Raw genomic sequence first — 17,150 nt, forward strand, 5'->3', positions numbered from 1 at the left:
TATATATATATATATATATATATATATATATATATACTCCAAGAATAGGGGAGCCAGAAATTTGGACATAAAAGGAAAGGACCATCTTTAGTGTTTTTTTATATAGATGACTTTCTCTGAAACTTTATAGCTTACGGGTTCCAAAGTGAAACTCCTTTGGCAGTAAAAATTCTGGCTGAAAGGAAATCATCGGACAAACTGGACCAGTGCCTGTGAGCTCAAGGCTATGTTGGGGCTAAAATTTTGGTCTCTGACTCCCAGATCTCTGATCTCTGTACTCTGCAGCTTCCCTGCGAGCTCCAAAAAGCTCTTCTTTTTCCAGCATCGTAGGTGAAGATCCTCTAGTCTAGCCACAGAGTGTGAGATGGTGGCTGTTTGGCAGCCTGGCCATGGTTTTGATACAGGGAAGTGAAGTGTGTCCAATCAAAACAGCCAGGGGTAATCTAGGTCAACAGCCCATCCACATATGTGGTTGGAACCACAAAAGAATCCAAGTCATCCCATGTGATACATGTCACAGTTTGGAAGGTCAACCCTCCATTCCAGCTCACCTAAATCTTTGCTGGGATACGGCGAAATCAAGTGAAGTGCGTCTTTGTCCTGGACCTTTCCAAACCTTTTGTTCAGTGACATTACGTTGGAAGAACTGACTTCACCGCTCCCCACCAAAATGGATTCTTAACTATGGACTCCATGTTAATGACAACACCTTAAGTGGGAAAGCAGGAAGAAAGCAGTATTAAAAATGCAGAGGGCTTTTGCAGGTTATAAAACAACAAACAAAAGGAGAAAATGTAACCCAGCAATTAACTGTACAAAAACCAACGGTGCTTTCTAAGTAAATGTGCCTGTTTTCCAACACTGAAACAGGGTGAAGATCAGAGGTGGGTTTAATAAAACCTGCCTTCAGGACATGGCTCTCTTGCTGTCTGTCTTGCCTTCTGGTAGTGAGCTTTCAGATAGTTTTGGAAAAGAGGATATTGCAAAAGTAATTCCATCCTTCCCTCTTCCCCTACCTTCACAAGACCTGCTTCTGAATATTAATATCATATGTTTTTCGTTCCAGTAACATATATATTCCTCTACTATGTTAGAATCCTTATTAACGCTGCTAAGCAAAATAACTGCTGGGTATTAATCTCTTAGGGGACTGGACCATGTACTTGCCCGGACTTGTCTTCTCACTACAGCTCCCTACCCAAAACAACACCAAGGGCACGGTGTCCTTCAGTTCCATTAGAGAAAGCTCCTGGGCCACCAAATCTAAAAAGATCAACTGCTTTACATATTTCTCCATGTGATGAGCATGTGTTCATGTAATTTATGGTAGTATCTGGTGGCTTCGTGTATGAGTGTCATATTTCCATAATGTGCCTCAGTGTCTCATGGAAATGAACCAAAGCAGGGCCACTGCACTGTGCAACAGGGGGATGGGCATTCACATCATAGTCTGTGGTGCCTTATGGAGTTGCACAGTGCACAACCTGGGCAACGTTGGGTGGTGGCCCTGATTGCTAAAGTCATTAGACAGGCCCCTGGGGAGCTTGGGTGTGTGCTTCAAGGGCAGTGGTGGAGGACATTAGCTAGCGTGGGGAAGAGTTCACTCTGTGTGATTATGAGGTGAGATTTATACCGCCTGCCAAGCTTTAAGAGAGGCTGATGAAGGAAATATTAGGGCCCTGCTTCCTGGGAGGCTCCGACTTTGGGGTGTGGTTGACCTCAAACCCCAGAGGGGGCTGGGCTGTAGCCAGCAGGGTCCATTCACTAGCCTACAACTTTTCTGAAGGTGTGTCAGCCCTTAATGGACAGGGAGGGAGGGTTTTTAAAAAAATCTTTTTAATTAAAAAAAAATAAATCTGGTAGCACCTTAACGTCCAGGGAGAGCTTGCTTTCTCGGCCACCTAGAGGCTTCCCAGTGAGCATGTTTCATGGGAGGTGCTCTCTTCTGCCAGCAAAGTGTTCAAGCCAGCACTCATCTGCAACTGTTGATCTCTTTGGAAATCCTAAATAGAGCTGCTGAATTGTTGTCATGGTTACCTGGGACAGTTTCTGAGGCCAGAATGTTTTCAAGGAGGGCAGCCCTGAGCTGGGTATCCTGGATTTCTGAGTAGGCAACTGACTCAAGAGAATTGCTTCCCGCTTCCTTCTCCCATGCTCCTAATCCCTAGCCAGGAACCTGATGTCTGCAGAGATCATTTTAGCTTCAGCCCAGCCCAAACCTACTGCCCATGCTTGATTTAGCCTTAAAAGATCAGGCTGACCTAGCAGCACCCTGACTATGGCTCTGGTGTGTCTCCTCCCTCTACAAACCAACATAGGTTCCTGGATTCATTCATGCATGCAGCTTCTAGGCAAAAGGCACTTGAGAAGTGGTTCTCTGCCCTTCATATGTTAATAAGGAACTGACATTTTCGAAAACCTCTTAGAAGCCCAGCACTTCACTTGTATCTCATGTAATTTACCACCTCCTAGCCAGGGAGGAATATCATTCACATTTTATCTATGAGGAACCAGGGGCTTGTAGTGGTGATGCCCAGAGCTCTACAACCAGGACGTAGCAGATCTGGAATTCAAATTACCTGTTTGGTTCTAAAGATAGCCCTCTTTCCTTCAAATATGGCAGCCAGTTTAGTCACTAAGAATTGGCAGCCCCAAAAGACTCTCAACCATCTACTGGACATTGAAGATTCATTCATTCATTCACTCAATAAACATGTCCTGAGTCTGCTCTGTTCCAGACCCTCTGATGGCCACTGGGGACACACAGATAAATCAGACACAAGCTCTGCTAGTGAAAAAACTAACTCACTGACAACCAGCAGCAGTGAGTAAATGAGAGGAATCTGTAAGATGCTACCAAAAGGAGCAGTCAGGGAACTCATTTTGGAGGAAGTGACACCTAACTGAACCAGCTAAGTCTCAAGGTATGTCCAGTTGTGGGGAATAAACAGCAGAATCAGACCCAATCCCTAACACTTACGGAACTCAAAATAGAGTTACAGAGAAAAGACTCATGTTCATGGCACAACGAAAAGACAAAAAAAAGTCACCGATTAAGGTCCCAAACAGGTGTTCTACATGGAAGTATGGGAGGATTGATAAACTCAAGCAGCAGAAGTTGGGGTCATTGAAGAAAGGCTAGGGAAATGAAATGGAAGCCACCTTTTTTCATGAGATTCTTCTTAAAAGTCTTTGATCTCTCCCTTTTTTATTCCCGACTCTTGCCATAGTCACTTGTGGCTCTCCTCTGATTTCTTTTCATTTCTCATTTTCTATTAAGGAAAACACTCACTTATTCAACATCTTTAGAGCGAGTGCTGAGAGCAAGGCATTAATCTAGGTCCTGATGGTGGTCATAGCGGTGAGAATGTACAAATATGAACAAGACATGGAGCCCTTGAGCAGCAAATGAACAACCTAAATGATTAAAGTTTGCGAGATGTGAGTCCCAAACCAAATGGCATAAAGAATGAAATTATGCAGATTTGGAAAAGGGACTGTCATTCAGGAAAGATTTCATTGTAGTTGGTTTGTTCACTCATGTCTTCAGCATTCATTCACTGATGACTCCTACCTACAAGATTCCCTCCTCAAAGAGCCCACAGTTGACCACAGGTCCAGGAGACATAAGCAACCATTACAATAGAGGGTGATAAAGAGGCATGAGATGTACACTGGGCCATGGATGTTCGTAAGAGGGAGCTCGGAAGGCAGAGTTGGTAGCTTTTGAACCGATTCCTAAAACTAAATAGGAGTTTAACAGGTGGAGAAGAGAGGAAAGGGAAGGTAAAAAGGCGCTGAGATTATATTTGGAGCACCTTGGTGTGGGGCGGTTGGAGGGAGACGAGGTGTTAAGATATACTGCCCCCAGAGTGGAAAAGCCTTGAACACCAGACTAAAAAGTTTGGTCTTTTTCAAGGAGGTAGTGGGCAGTCGCAGAGAAGTCTGAGCAGGTGAGGACCCTAACAAGCTTTTCGTTTTGGCAATGTCCCTCTAGTAGGCGAGAAGGGTGGACTAGAGCCGGATGGGGATGAGGGCTCAGCCACAGACGTTTACAGCAGCTGTATCTTTGTGCCTGAGATGGCACCAGACGGGAGCCTAAACCAAGCAGGAGGAGTGGGGGTGGGGGAATGGAAGGTGAAAGGAGAGTCCCGCGTGAGGTCTACATTCAGGACAAGGACGTACGCAACTCCAGGCACCGCACAGCTGCCGGGAAAACCCGCCTCCTCTTCCAGATCCCTCTGGGGAGGAGCTCCGGTCAAAGCACGTGATGCCTGGGGAACCACGTTTACTATGGGCAGTCCTCCCGTTCATCCGCCGTTTCAGGGGTTGCCCCACCGATCTCCCACACCTGGATTCTTTACCGCAGTGCTAGAGGAATCCGTTCTCTTCCACGCGTCCCGCTATACTCCTCCTGCAGAGCGTGGTTAGGCGAGATAAACAGCGCAGGAGCCCTTTGCCCACACTAAAGATGGCGACCAGTTGCGCTCACTCTGGGTCGGGGGAGCAGGTTCCAGGCTCCAGGCCTCACTGGGCGAGGCGTAGACGGAAGGGGCGTCTCTCGAGATAACTTTTCGACCTTCCTGGGAGGGCGCCTGAGCCGAGGGGCGTGGCCTGATCTGAATTCTAGCATTTGATTGGCTTTTCGGAAGGTGGGCGGGGTGTCTGCCCTAACCCACCCCTCCCTCTTCGAACCGGAAGTGTCTCTCGGTCTTTCCAGCTGGTTGTCATTTCACTCGGCTCGGTCCTGAGGAGAAGGACTCAGCCGCGGCTGCTGAACAGCAGAGGAGGAAGGAGGAGAGAAGAAGAGCCAGGCGGAGTCCGCAACTACGACAGCGGGGACTGCGGGACCGGGGTAAAGCGACGGCGGCGGCGACGACGGCCCAGCAACCGTGAGGAGAAACAAAAGCCTTCTAAATTACAGTTTTTTAAAAAATCTGGGGGAAAAAAGAGAGAGAGTGAGCAAAGGGGGGAAGGCCCTTCTCTTTTAGAGTAACTACGCTGGTGGGGTTTTTCTATTTTTCCTCTTTTTTCCCCCCTGCGGAGAATCGAACTGAGAGAACTGAACAAACCGCCCCTGGGTCCCATGAGGGAAAAAAACCCCGGAGCCGCAGAGAGGGGTAGAGGCCGAAACCGCAGGACCTTCCAGGTCGCCCCCTTGGTCCCCGCACCCCGGGGCCGCCAGCTTGTCCTCGTCGAGTCTCTCTAATCCGTCTCGATCGCGACACCCCCAAGAGGGAGAAACGGGTGTTTCCAGCCCATTTCATGGGGGAGAGGAGGCCGGGGGGAGCCCCAGGAACAGCGACCGCAGCAAGATCTGCACCCAGAGCTTCAGGAACAGCCCCAGAGGCCAAAACTGCACCCCGTGAAAGATCAGAAACAGGACCAGGAACAGCAGAAACTTCCCTGCAATCATCTTTCCATTAGTCAATGCTGATTTCCTCTCCCGCAACCAGGAATTCGCCTCCCACCCCAAATAACCTAATATAATCTATATATATAAATATATAATATATAATGTTCTTAAATTATTCCTGATTTTTTTTAACCAAGCTGCCAAGAAAAGAACGTATTCTCCCCTTAGCCCTATTCTAATTTTTATGTGAGTGAATCTAAACTGCTGAAGAAGACCATATGTGATTGTTAAATTATATATATATATATTTTTACTCCGCGCAATGCTTATTCTTCTACATCCATAGATGCTTGAGAAGCTGTGTTTTTGTCATTCATGTACGTTTCCCTTTGGAAAAAGAAAGCGCCTATTTTACTAACCAAAGACTTGATTTTTACCCTCTTCGTTTTTATTCCCTCCTAGAATAAGTTGGATTCATGTCAATGTTTTAAGACATTTTTTTTTTTTTTTTTTAGTTTTTTTCTTTTTTCTTTCAGAGACCAGAATTCCAAATCTGAACTATTTAGGGTGATAAGCTGCGATCTTTGAGCTAGCTAAAAATAAGACATTTCAAACAAGCAACTTAAATTTGGGGTAGAGGATACAAAGGCGTGAGACATCAGGTTGTTGTTTTTTTTTATCATAGGATTCTGAGCCTAAAAATAATAAATGGGGGATTACGGGTTTGGAGTGCTAGTGCAAAGCAATACTGGGAATAAATCTGCTTTTCCAGTCAGATTCCATCCACATCTGCAGCCTCCACACCATCACCAAAATGCCACCCCCAGCCCCGCTGCTTTTATAAATAATAACACAGCTGCCAATGGCAGCAGTGCCGGGTCAGCTTGGCTCTTTCCTGCCCCGGCTACCCATAACATTCAGGATGAGATCTTGGGATCAGAAAAGGCAAAAAGTCAGCAACAGGAACAGCAAGACCCTTTAGAAAAGCAGCAGCTCTCCCCCAGTCCAGGTCAGGAAGCTGGAATACTGCCTGAAACTGAGAAGGCAAAATCTGAAGAAAATCAAGGGGACAATTCTTCAGAAAATGGCAACGGGAAGGAGAAAATAAGAATCGAATCACCAGTGTTGACAGGGTTTGATTATCAAGAAGCCACGGGGCTAGGTACTTCAACCCAACCCTTGACATCTAGCACGTCGTCTCTTACTGGTTTCAGTAACTGGTCAGCAGCGATAGCGCCTTCTTCCTCTACAATCATCAATGAAGATGCAAGTTTCTTTCACCAGGGAGGGGTCCCGGCTGCTTCGGCTAATAACGGTGCTCTGTTGTTTCAAAATTTTCCCCATCATGTCAGCCCTGGCTTTGGAGGCAGTTTCTCTCCTCAGATCGGGCCTCTCTCACAGCACCACCCCCATCACCCTCATTTCCAGCATCATCACAGCCAGCATCAGCAGCAAAGGAGGTCTCCTGCCAGTCCCCACCCCCCACCTTTCACACATAGAAATGCTGCTTTTAACCAGCTGCCTCATTTGGCGAATAATCTTAACAAGCCCCCTTCTCCATGGAGCAGCTACCAGAGTCCGTCTCCTACACCGTCTTCTTCCTGGAGCCCAGGAGGTGGTGGATATGGTGGCTGGGGAGGTTCCCAAGGCCGAGATCACCGCAGAGGGCTGAATGGAGGAATAACGCCCCTGAACTCCATCTCGCCTTTGAAGAAAAATTTTGCAAGCAATCATATTCAGCTCCAGAAGTACGCTCGCCCCAGCTCTGCCTTTGCTCCTAAATCCTGGATGGAAGATAGCTTGAACAGGGCTGACAACATTTTTCCTTTTCCGGTAAGATTATGTTCCATTAATAGATTAAGATGAAATAAGGAAACGGCAGGCTGTAATATCTATGTGACGAGGAGAGTTTGAATTGTCTGTATTCATATCAGAGCTCTTCTTAGAAAATGAGTTAATTACCAGACATTATTTTGGCAGGAGAAGAGTATAATTTGGAACAAAATATTCAGCTTTTTTTTGGGTAAATTTCTAATTGTTATCTTCCCCTAGATAATCGTATAAATTATCATAATTATGAATACCAGGTAGCTAGTGATGTCATGATTATTAACTATAATACCTTTCTAGCCTGACAAGAGAATCGTGGTTGGTTTTTCCCTACTTATTTAAGTGAGAATAAATAATGTAGATATAAATGTATTTCATTGTGGAAACTGATGAGCATTTTCTACCCGTTTGCATAACTATATAGCCTCGCAAATTAATTTTTGTCCACTGTAAGGTAGTGATTCACTGAAAACCAGCTATTGAATTATAGTTTTCTCACTGGTTATATTTTAAACCTGAAACCTCTCTGAACCCTGCTGTCTGAACAGTCTGAATTCATCAATTCGGCAATTCCTGTTAAACCTTTTTGCAAATTCTGGCCTGCCTTGTGTCAGTAAGGACTGCTAGAGAAATGATCTAAATATTTTCTTCATCCCCAATTATCTTTGCATACTATAAAACTGTTGATCTCAGAGTGACTCTTATGATGCCTTTCACCCATTTGTTTATTTTCCAGTGTTAACACTGGGGGTGTAGATAATTAAACCATTCCTAAAAATAGACCCAGGCAAAGATCACTTGTCTTTCTTGCCACCAGTGTATCCTTATTCTGCAAGAGTCACATTGTTTCATGTTTTTAAATTAATGAGCAGCCAGTCTAGTTGATAGACGTAGGATAAAGGGAATTTCATAGTTAACTGAACATCAGATGCCCCACTAAATTTGTATACTTTGGGGGTATGATCATTTATATGTGTTTAGGAAATTTATATGGGTTTTAAGCTAACATTGAATCAGTCCTCAGAACAAACCCCACAAGGTAAGTTCTCTTATTATCCCCATTTTAGAGATGAGAAAATTGAGTATTAGCAAGATATAATAATTTTCCCAAGAGCACACAGCTGATAAGAGTACAAACTCTAGGTTAAAAAGCAAGGATTAAAAAATGCTACATACATGTGTACGCATACACATGTGCTATATCTAGAGGGTTATTTTAGAGATCTTTAGGCAAAGGCTCAAACAGATTTCAAAATAATTGCAATGTCTCCATATATGATGTCAACAAGAGTAGAATTATCTGTTTTAATTAATAATTTGCTCAGAGGGAGGGGAAGTTTGCTAAGAGAACCCTGTGTCATTCCAAGGAATTAAATATTCCTTCTCTAAGGATTCAGGTATAATGATTAGGATGTATCTTAAAACATTTGGTGAAATCTAGTTAAAAAAATTTTTTTTTAATAATTTTTTTGCCCAGGTATAAAAAAAGCTGTTGGCTTTTGTTTTTAGAACGGGTTTTTACTCAAACTGAAGAGAGCAATTATCATGCTTTAGTGGTCAGGTGGAAAGGCTGTTGAAGACATTGGCAATCCCATGAAGTCTATTTTTAAAAAGTTGGTTTTGATATTCCTTTGAACATAAATTTAAGGGGAATTTAATGCAAAGGTAACTTTTATGAATTATTTATATATTCCTAATTGAAAAAATCTAAGACGGCATTCTCAACATTTTAACTGGGTTAAGATTGGCTCAGAATTAAAAATACTTTTCTTTTCTATTTTGCTACTTATAAAGTGACAGAATGAATTTATGTGACCTCATAGTTTGTTTTCCATTCTCAGTTTACTGACTTTTGATAAAGGTTTGCTTTGGGAAAAATAAAAATTTCAGAAAATGAATAAACTATATGTATATGCACATTATTAATATTTTTATGGAGCTAATGGGATGTGTTTAACATGTGAAATTTTTTTAATCAGATGGTTTCTTAGAGATTAAGCTGGTGTATGAAATAATAGTAGACTAAGAATGATACTGAAAGATACTGTTAGAAACTAACTCTTCCCTCAGAATTGTTGTCTGTTATGATGAGAATGGAAAATGGATGAGTCAATATACCTGACTGAAATTTGGTAGGATTAGAAGCTAAGTTGTTGCTTTCTGTTCACCATCCCCACCATTTTTAGGAGAGTGTGTATATTTCTGTGTGTGAGAGAGTGAAGAGAGAGAGAGAGAGAGGTTGGGAGATGGGGAGCTGAGAGCAAGCATTGGGTTGAGTTGTAAGTCACAATAAAAATAAGTGATTTGAAAAGAATCTTTATGACAAGAAATTCCTAATAGGGTTTTGAAAATATAAGAAGTTAGTAAACTGAGTACCGTGGTGCTTACTTAAATGAATGCAGTTCTGTGTGTGTGTGTGTGTGTGTGTGTGTGTGTGTGTGTGTGTGTGTTAGAGAATTAATCTTTTGAATAATTTTTTGGCAAAAAATACTGTTTTGAGTTGATATGAATTACTTGGTTAAATCTGATATGAAAAGATTTGAAGAAACATTTATTTGACTGGGAGCCCAGACACCTAGGTTGTGGTCTTGGCCCTATCAGTGTCATAGCATTTGGGGACCTCAGTTTCTTCATAAAATTGGGGGTGGTGGTGACCTAGGTGATTCCTAAGTTCCTTATGATTCTAAAGCAAGCTACTGTGAAATTTAAACTGCTGCAATCACAGTCCATACTTTTTTCTAAACACTGCTATCTTATTTAAATTTACTACCTTAAACACTATTAATTTTAGGAAAGACATTTTATAGATTAGTAATTCAATTTCCGTTGCTTTTAGAAAGAATTCCTTAGGTGTTATAGAGAGATCTTAAAATTTACCACAGAAATTACAGGATAGAATTTGCATGGCTGTATTATAATATTGGTATTCAATCAAAGGCTAGCATGGAGTTATTATATTAAAAGGAAATAATTTACCTGAAATGTAACTAATACTGGGTAGTGTTTATTTTAATTTGAAATGAATCAGAATGGTTTTTACATTTGTTTAATATAGGTTTGGGTACATACAGTGAATTAAAATTCATGATGACATTTTAAATTAATTTTGGGGGCCAATCTTAACCTTCTCTTTTATCCATGTTTATGGAGCAGGAGCAAAGATTCCAAATATGTGAATAATCCTCTAAATAACTGATATGACAGGCATTATATTTTGGGATTTTCTTTTTATTAAAATTTGTTTCTAAGTTATTTTTGCTTAGCTTAAAGTTTTCATTATGTGGATGCAGGTAACATGCCTGAAATCCAGTTTTCAGATACAACTAAACTAATATGTATTTAATAATAGCTAACATGCCTTTGATAGTGTAAGTGTTTTACATGTATTAACTCATTTAATTCATTCAACAATCCTATGAAGTAGAAATTATTATTGTTATTATTACTATTCACACATGAGATTTGGCTTTTAACCATTATACTACAGTGTCTTTTCACATAGACATGTTACAGATGGTGGGGGTGGTAAATGCCTCCCGGAAGCATGTAAGATGAGAGAAAAATTTTTACAGTGAATCATTGATACCTGATGATTAAAAGCTGATTATAAAGTTTTGAAAAGTGGAAAAAAAGTAGAATATATTTATTTGTCAACTTTAAAATATTAAACAAATAATATTCAAATCAATATTTTTTTGTTTGATTTTAGTACGTACTGTATACTAGGTACTGAGCTACGTGCTTTCACGTATGTTATCTCACTTCGTGTATAGGATTTCTCAGCCCTATGAGGCTTAGTTTTATTGTCTTAATTTCAAAATGAAGAAACAAGGGCCATGTTTATGTGACTAAAGGCATGATTTGACCCTTACATTAAGGGGAGGAAAATCCTACCCATCCTGCCAAACACATCCTGGAATCCTGATGTCCAAACTAAATAATATATTGGGGCACCTGCCAGTAATTAATTTGAATATAACAGTTCTTTGGAGGGGTGCCTAGATCTTCTGTCCTTACAGGAATGTAAAGGAGAATTGTATGCTATATATCCTAGTACTCTCTTATATTCAGCTCAGTTATGCCCCCATCTCCATTAGCTAAGAGCCAAGAAGAAAAAAAAAAAAAAGAGAAAATAAAAAGGAAAGGGGGGAGACAAAATCTGTAACAAAGATGATCCCAAAACTTGATTGATAGGGAGACATTTTAGGATTTGGAGCCCATTTGCTCTTCCTTGGTCACCATGGATTTGTTAAGTTGTCTTAACCAGGCAAATAATTTATGTTACTTTAATAACTCTCCTTGTGTTTTCAGTTTATTGATCCTCAAAATTATATATGGCATCTTATATCTGAAAACAGAAAGTTACTGCATGGCTTCAGGTCTGAAAGTCATGGTGAATTATCAATATTAAAATTATCGAAAGTGCAACGTTATTACATTTTTTGTTTTCTCATATAGTCCCAAGAGGGATATAGGAAACATTTTCTTTGACTTTGTATTTATCTATATTAGAAGACGGGAAAGTAATTTTTTTTAACTGTAAAGTATGGGTTGGATGGTTCTGGCTCCAGCAGAATTGAAATATTGGAAAAGTTTGGGAAAAGGGGACCAGATACCATTTTACACCTTTTTGTAGAAAGCCTTTTAACTAGATTTAATTGCTTTTCTGATGGAATTGAAACTTGGGCAGGGTAGTTTTTTGACTATTTTTTGATGTGACTTCAGGGAAGCCATGGAATATGATCAACACACTGTTCCAACATCTTTCAGGAAAAACCTGGTTATTGCAAGCCTAGTGAATGTGCTTGTTGCTAGTTGCAACTAGAAAGATGTTATTTAGTTCATGAGTTTATGCTTTTGAGAATAATTTTTGTTGGTGTTCACGAGAAAGAAATGGAAAAGTAGTCTTAAAGTTAACATATGCCTATTTTGAATTTTACAGTCTAAATCTATTTTCCTTACGACTTTTTTGCTCTTTCTATTAAGGAAAATAAGCTTGAGGTTCCATTATCACATTTTTTCAACACTATATTTTACCTCAGTTTTTGGTCCCATCACAGATGAGATAATATATTTCTCTTTAAGGCAGGGAGCTTGTAACATGAGCATTCATTTAAATTTTTCCTGACAAAAGTCATTTTGTATTTAATTGTTCAAACAAAATTGTTCTTGAGGAAATTAGAGTATATTTTTACCATGATAAATTTATAGCAGTGTAGAATTTTTTACTTCAAAGTTAGTGTAGATTTTCATCATATTGTATAATATTGGAACAGAAGGAGTTACACTTTCAGGTTTTCAGAAAATTCTCAATAGAAAGATAAAGGATCTATAGATCCTATTTTTAATCAGTTTCTGAAGCTGACACTTGGATAATTACTGAGAAAGGCTATTGTGTGAGGCCAAAAATATAGTAGACTGAAGCACAGGCCCTGGATCCAAACAGACTTAAGTTTGATCTGAGCTCTAGTTAGCTGTGTGACCTTGAGCAAGTCACTTAAATTTGAGAACACAGACCTAGCAGTGAAGGGTTATTCTAAGGTACTTTAAATATGTGGCCGTATTAGGTAGCTTACATTTTTTTGTTTAAAATAAAATTAAAATCTCTAATATTGAGTAAAATCAGGAAATTAAAATAACTACAAAAAGCTTGGGTGTCTATGAAAGATTTTGAGCAGTGCTTACTTTTGCTTATCTTATCATATATGCTCCACTTCTCAGAGTACTACTTTTTTTTTTTTTTGCTGTACGCGGGCCTCTCACTGTTGTGGCCTCTCCCGTTGCAGAGCACAGGCTCCGGACGCGCAGGCCCAGCGGCCATGGCTCACGGGCCCAGCCGCTCCGCGGCATGTGGGATCTTCCCGGACCGGGGCACGAACCCGTATCCCCTGCATTGGCAGGCGGACTCTTAACCACTGCGCCACCAGGGAAGCCCCTCAGAGTACTACTTTTAAATAAGCTAGATGCAACCCAGGACAGATAAAACATTTAGCAGAATTATCAGCTTTCTTGAAGAGAAGTTTTAATAATTGTTTATATACCTAAACATTTATTAGCATTGGCAGCCTGCATCTTTCAGTAGTTTGAAAGATTTTGCCTATTTTTAAGAAATTTAGAACATTTGATTGTTTTTGTATACATTAAAGGAGATTGTACTTTTTTTTTTTAACATCTTTATTGGAGTATAATTGCTTTACAATGGTGTGTTAGTTTCTGCTTTATAACAAAATCAGCTATATGTATACATTTATACATATACATATACATATATCCCCATATCTCCTCTCTCTTGCGCCTCCCTCCCACCTTCCCTATCCCACCCCTCTAGGTGGTCCCAGAGCACCAAGCTGATCTCCCTGTGCTATGCGGCTGCTTCCCTCTAGCTATCTGTTTTACATTTGGCAGTATATATAAGTATATATAAGTCTCACTTCGTCCCAGCTTACCCTTCCCCCTCCCTGTGTCCTCAAGTCCATTCTCTACGTCTGCGTCTTTATTCCTGTCCTGCCCCTAGGTTCTTCAGAACCACTTTTTTTTGTTTTCTTTTTTAGGTTCCATATATGTGTTAGCATACAGTATTTGTTTTTCTCTTTCTGACTTACTTCACTCTGTATGACAGACTCTAGGTCCATCCACCTCACTACAAATAACTCAGTTTCATTTCTTTTTATGGCTGAGTAATATTCCATTGTATATATGTGCCACATCTTCTTTATCCCTTCATCTGTTGATGGACACTTAGAAGGAGACTGTACTTTAATGAAGAATTTATGATTTTGTTCGTTAAAAGACAGGAAAAGGTACCATAGATTTGAATTGAATATATTTTAGCTTTTATCCTGGAATTAAGTCCTGTTTTTTATATTTTAATTAATTTATTTAGCATATATTTATTGAGCACCTGCTATGTTATGGACTAGGCATAGGTAGATATCTCATAAAAATTGTTTTGATTTGATTCATAATGTATTTCTGGCCTGTGCTAATCTTTGAATGATACTGAACATGCATTTTTTATCATTGTAAACAAATTAGCAACTAGCCCAATAGTTATATTTCATTTTAATCCATGAGCTGTTTAAACTTCAAGGCAAACTAACAGGTTCCACTTTAGGTATAACAGAAACTGTGTGTAAATGACAGTTCCAAGTATTTTATTAACGGTCACATGTATAAAGATACACCTGTACACAACATGTGCTTTTTTAAGTTCTGTGACAAAATGGTACTACAAAAGGCAAACTTTAGCCTGTGGGTCACAGAATTTAGGTCTCATTAAATGTCAAGGAAAAAAACTCCATCAGTCACTTAGAGGTCCTCCCTCATGTTTGCAAACTGAATTTTTAAAGTTTAAAGTCTTAAGCTGAAGAAGTACTTTTCATATTGTAGAGTATTTAGATTGGGCAACTTCTATTTGCTGCATATTTACCAGGTATATCCCAGTCATTGCTTTCTTCTAGCTCTAAAATAAGTTATAGTTAATTCCTCAGTATTATACACTTTAAAGCCATATTTATATTTAAATATTATGCAACATACTTTTAATAATAGTTTTCCCAGGTGTTTTTGAGGAATGCATCTGGTGCTAGTCAGTAAAATAACTGCTGTAGCCTTACTGTCTGTAAGAACCTTAAAAAGAACCAAACAATGTAAGAACAGTTGCTATTCAGAAAAACCTCCTAATTATCATATGGAAGTCAGATCTGAGTTGATCTGAGTTTCAACGATGGCTCTGCCACATACTAGCTGTGTGACCTAAGGCAAGCTCCTCAACTTTCCTGATCCTTCATTTTCACATTTCTTTTGTCCAGTGTTTTTGAAGTAAAATGAGATATGCCTAATATTTGGCTTCCTAAAGATTCTGTTGGTATAAGAAAGTCATCAAGTAGAAATATTAATTCAAAATTTTGCAAATAGCACAGATTCTTAAAAGGTGAAAACCATTGTGTAACTGGTGTATGGTAATTTGAGTTTAACTCTAAAGAAGAATTTTATAATCTGAACTATAATTTTGTTTAATAAACTCAGAGTACTTAATAGTGGGAGTCAGCCCAGATGATGCTCCCATTTTCTTGAACATTGCTGGAAAATTTAGTGACCAACTGGTTTTTTTGTTTGTTTGTTTCCTCTTTGGATAAAGTTTTTCCCCCCAAGTCTTTTTCATTTCTTACTGTGGAAAAGTTTAAACATATTCAATAATAGAGTAGTGTATAGCAAATTCCCATGTACATACATGTCACCTGGCTTCCAACAATGATCAGCTCCTGGACAGTCCTCTTTCATCCATCTTCCTAACTGTCTCTTCCTGCTTTCATGTTATTTTGAAGCATTTCCCAGGTATTGTATCATTTCATCTGTAAATGGTTTAGTATGTGTCTCTAAAAGATAGTCTTTTTTCCCCCCCTTAAAAACATACAAAAATATCTTCTAGTTGTTTTTTAAAGAAAGATAGTGAGAAATTGAAGCAAGGCCCACATTTCTGTTGTACCTGCTCAGCCTTTTTCACCGCTCAACCTGATGCTAATCTCTAAAGAAACCACTATTGGCCGCATCTCCCTTTTAGGTCAAGAAGGGTGCTGGTGGTCACATGGCTGTCAAAAAAAAAAAAAAAGAAAAGAAAAAGAGATACAACAAGACACCAAAACATCAGCTGATGACCACAAATTTGGGAGGAGATAGTTCAGTTTTCCTCTCTTCATTTCAGCCTTCTCCTGGGCTCAGGCTTCTGTGGACTTGGGGGAAGGATCTCCAAAAGGAGAGAGAACAGGACAGGACTGAGAGCATTTTGGTTGTGGTATTGTTTGTTAATGTGTTTTTGTTTTTCCGAAGGGGAATTTAAAGGTTTGGGGTCTTTTGCAGGCCTTTGGACTGCATCACAGTTTTTTTCATCTCTTGCTCTTTTTCAACCCACAAATGTTTGATGCTTTCAATGGACTGTGTGCTAGGAGTACATGACCAAGGCACACATGCTCCTCCTCGTGAACTGTACAGTCTGGTGACCTCTTGCTCTGTGCCTGCGTGTTGAGAAGTGCCTTCTGCTCCGGCGGCTGGAGAGCTAAGGATGTGGCGGGGGGAGCTGTGAGGGCCCAGAGGCCGACACTGGGCACAGGCTGCCTTTGACATTGCTGTCAAGGCTCATGAAAGAGAAGAGACATTATGGATGTTATGGGTTATAGGATACAAGCCTCAGTTTAAGAATAAAGATTGTGTATTTGGGTGACCGTTCTCTCTGCTGACTCCGGACCCTGATCAGGCCCAGCAGATGTATAGCAGAGGACTGCTGGCTGCCAGTAAGCAGCCAAAGATAGAGGAATGGCCAGAGGGTCTAAATGACTTCATTCCTTAGGGCCTAGTTTTAGTAGCTCTTCCCACTTTCCTGAACTAATGACCTCTTGCCCCGAATAGCTTATTAGGTAGGAAATACCTTTTTTTCCCCCTTTTTTGTTTCTCTATGAAAATGAGCTATAGGAAATAGCGCAGAACAGCTGAATTATTCAGATACAAACAATACCTAATTTAATATGTTATATTTGGGCTCTTTTGCCATTTCACCAGAGAGAGAAGGGGCAGAGGGAATGTTTATTGAGAGGATCTCCTAACTGGCGGGCGTGGTGCGGACCTTGTCTCATTTCTCTGCACCCCAGTTTTATAAGGGAGGTGGGATCCTTATTTCCATGATGAAATCAAGGTTCAGAAACAATGCAGTGTCAAGATCAGTTGTCTTCTAAGTGGTGATTTACACGCAGGTCTTGGACTAGATTTTAATTATTTCCCTCTGCCAGGCAAGGTGAAAATGAACAAATAGTTAACAAGAGGAAGGGGTCTATTGATTTAGGAACTGACTAATCAAGTCTAGAATGCCAAGTTGTGTTTTTAATACAGTCAATTGGTGACAAGAAATATTTACCACTTTAAGGATTTCTAATGGTGAACTTGAATGTGGTTTATTTAGTGACGGTGGGAT

General features: G+C 40.1%; 1 protein-coding gene across 1 annotated transcript in view; it reads left to right on the top strand.

Moving 5' to 3' along the window:
• The first annotated feature begins 6,064 nt into the window (after positions 1–6,064).
• Positions 6,065–17,150, top strand: part of CPEB4 (cytoplasmic polyadenylation element binding protein 4) — a 59,599-nt gene continuing 48,513 nt past the window's right edge. The window contains exon 1 of the mRNA XM_007465560.1: positions 6,065–7,189. Within this exon, the coding sequence (XP_007465622.1) occupies positions 6,065–7,189 (1,125 nt within the window). The remainder of the gene's footprint in view (positions 7,190–17,150) is intronic.

This window comes from Lipotes vexillifer, unplaced genomic scaffold, assembly GCF_000442215.2.
Source record: "Lipotes vexillifer unplaced genomic scaffold, Lipotes_vexillifer_v1.1 scaffold621, whole genome shotgun sequence".
Classification (NCBI taxonomy): domain Eukaryota; kingdom Metazoa; phylum Chordata; class Mammalia; order Artiodactyla; family Lipotidae; genus Lipotes; species Lipotes vexillifer.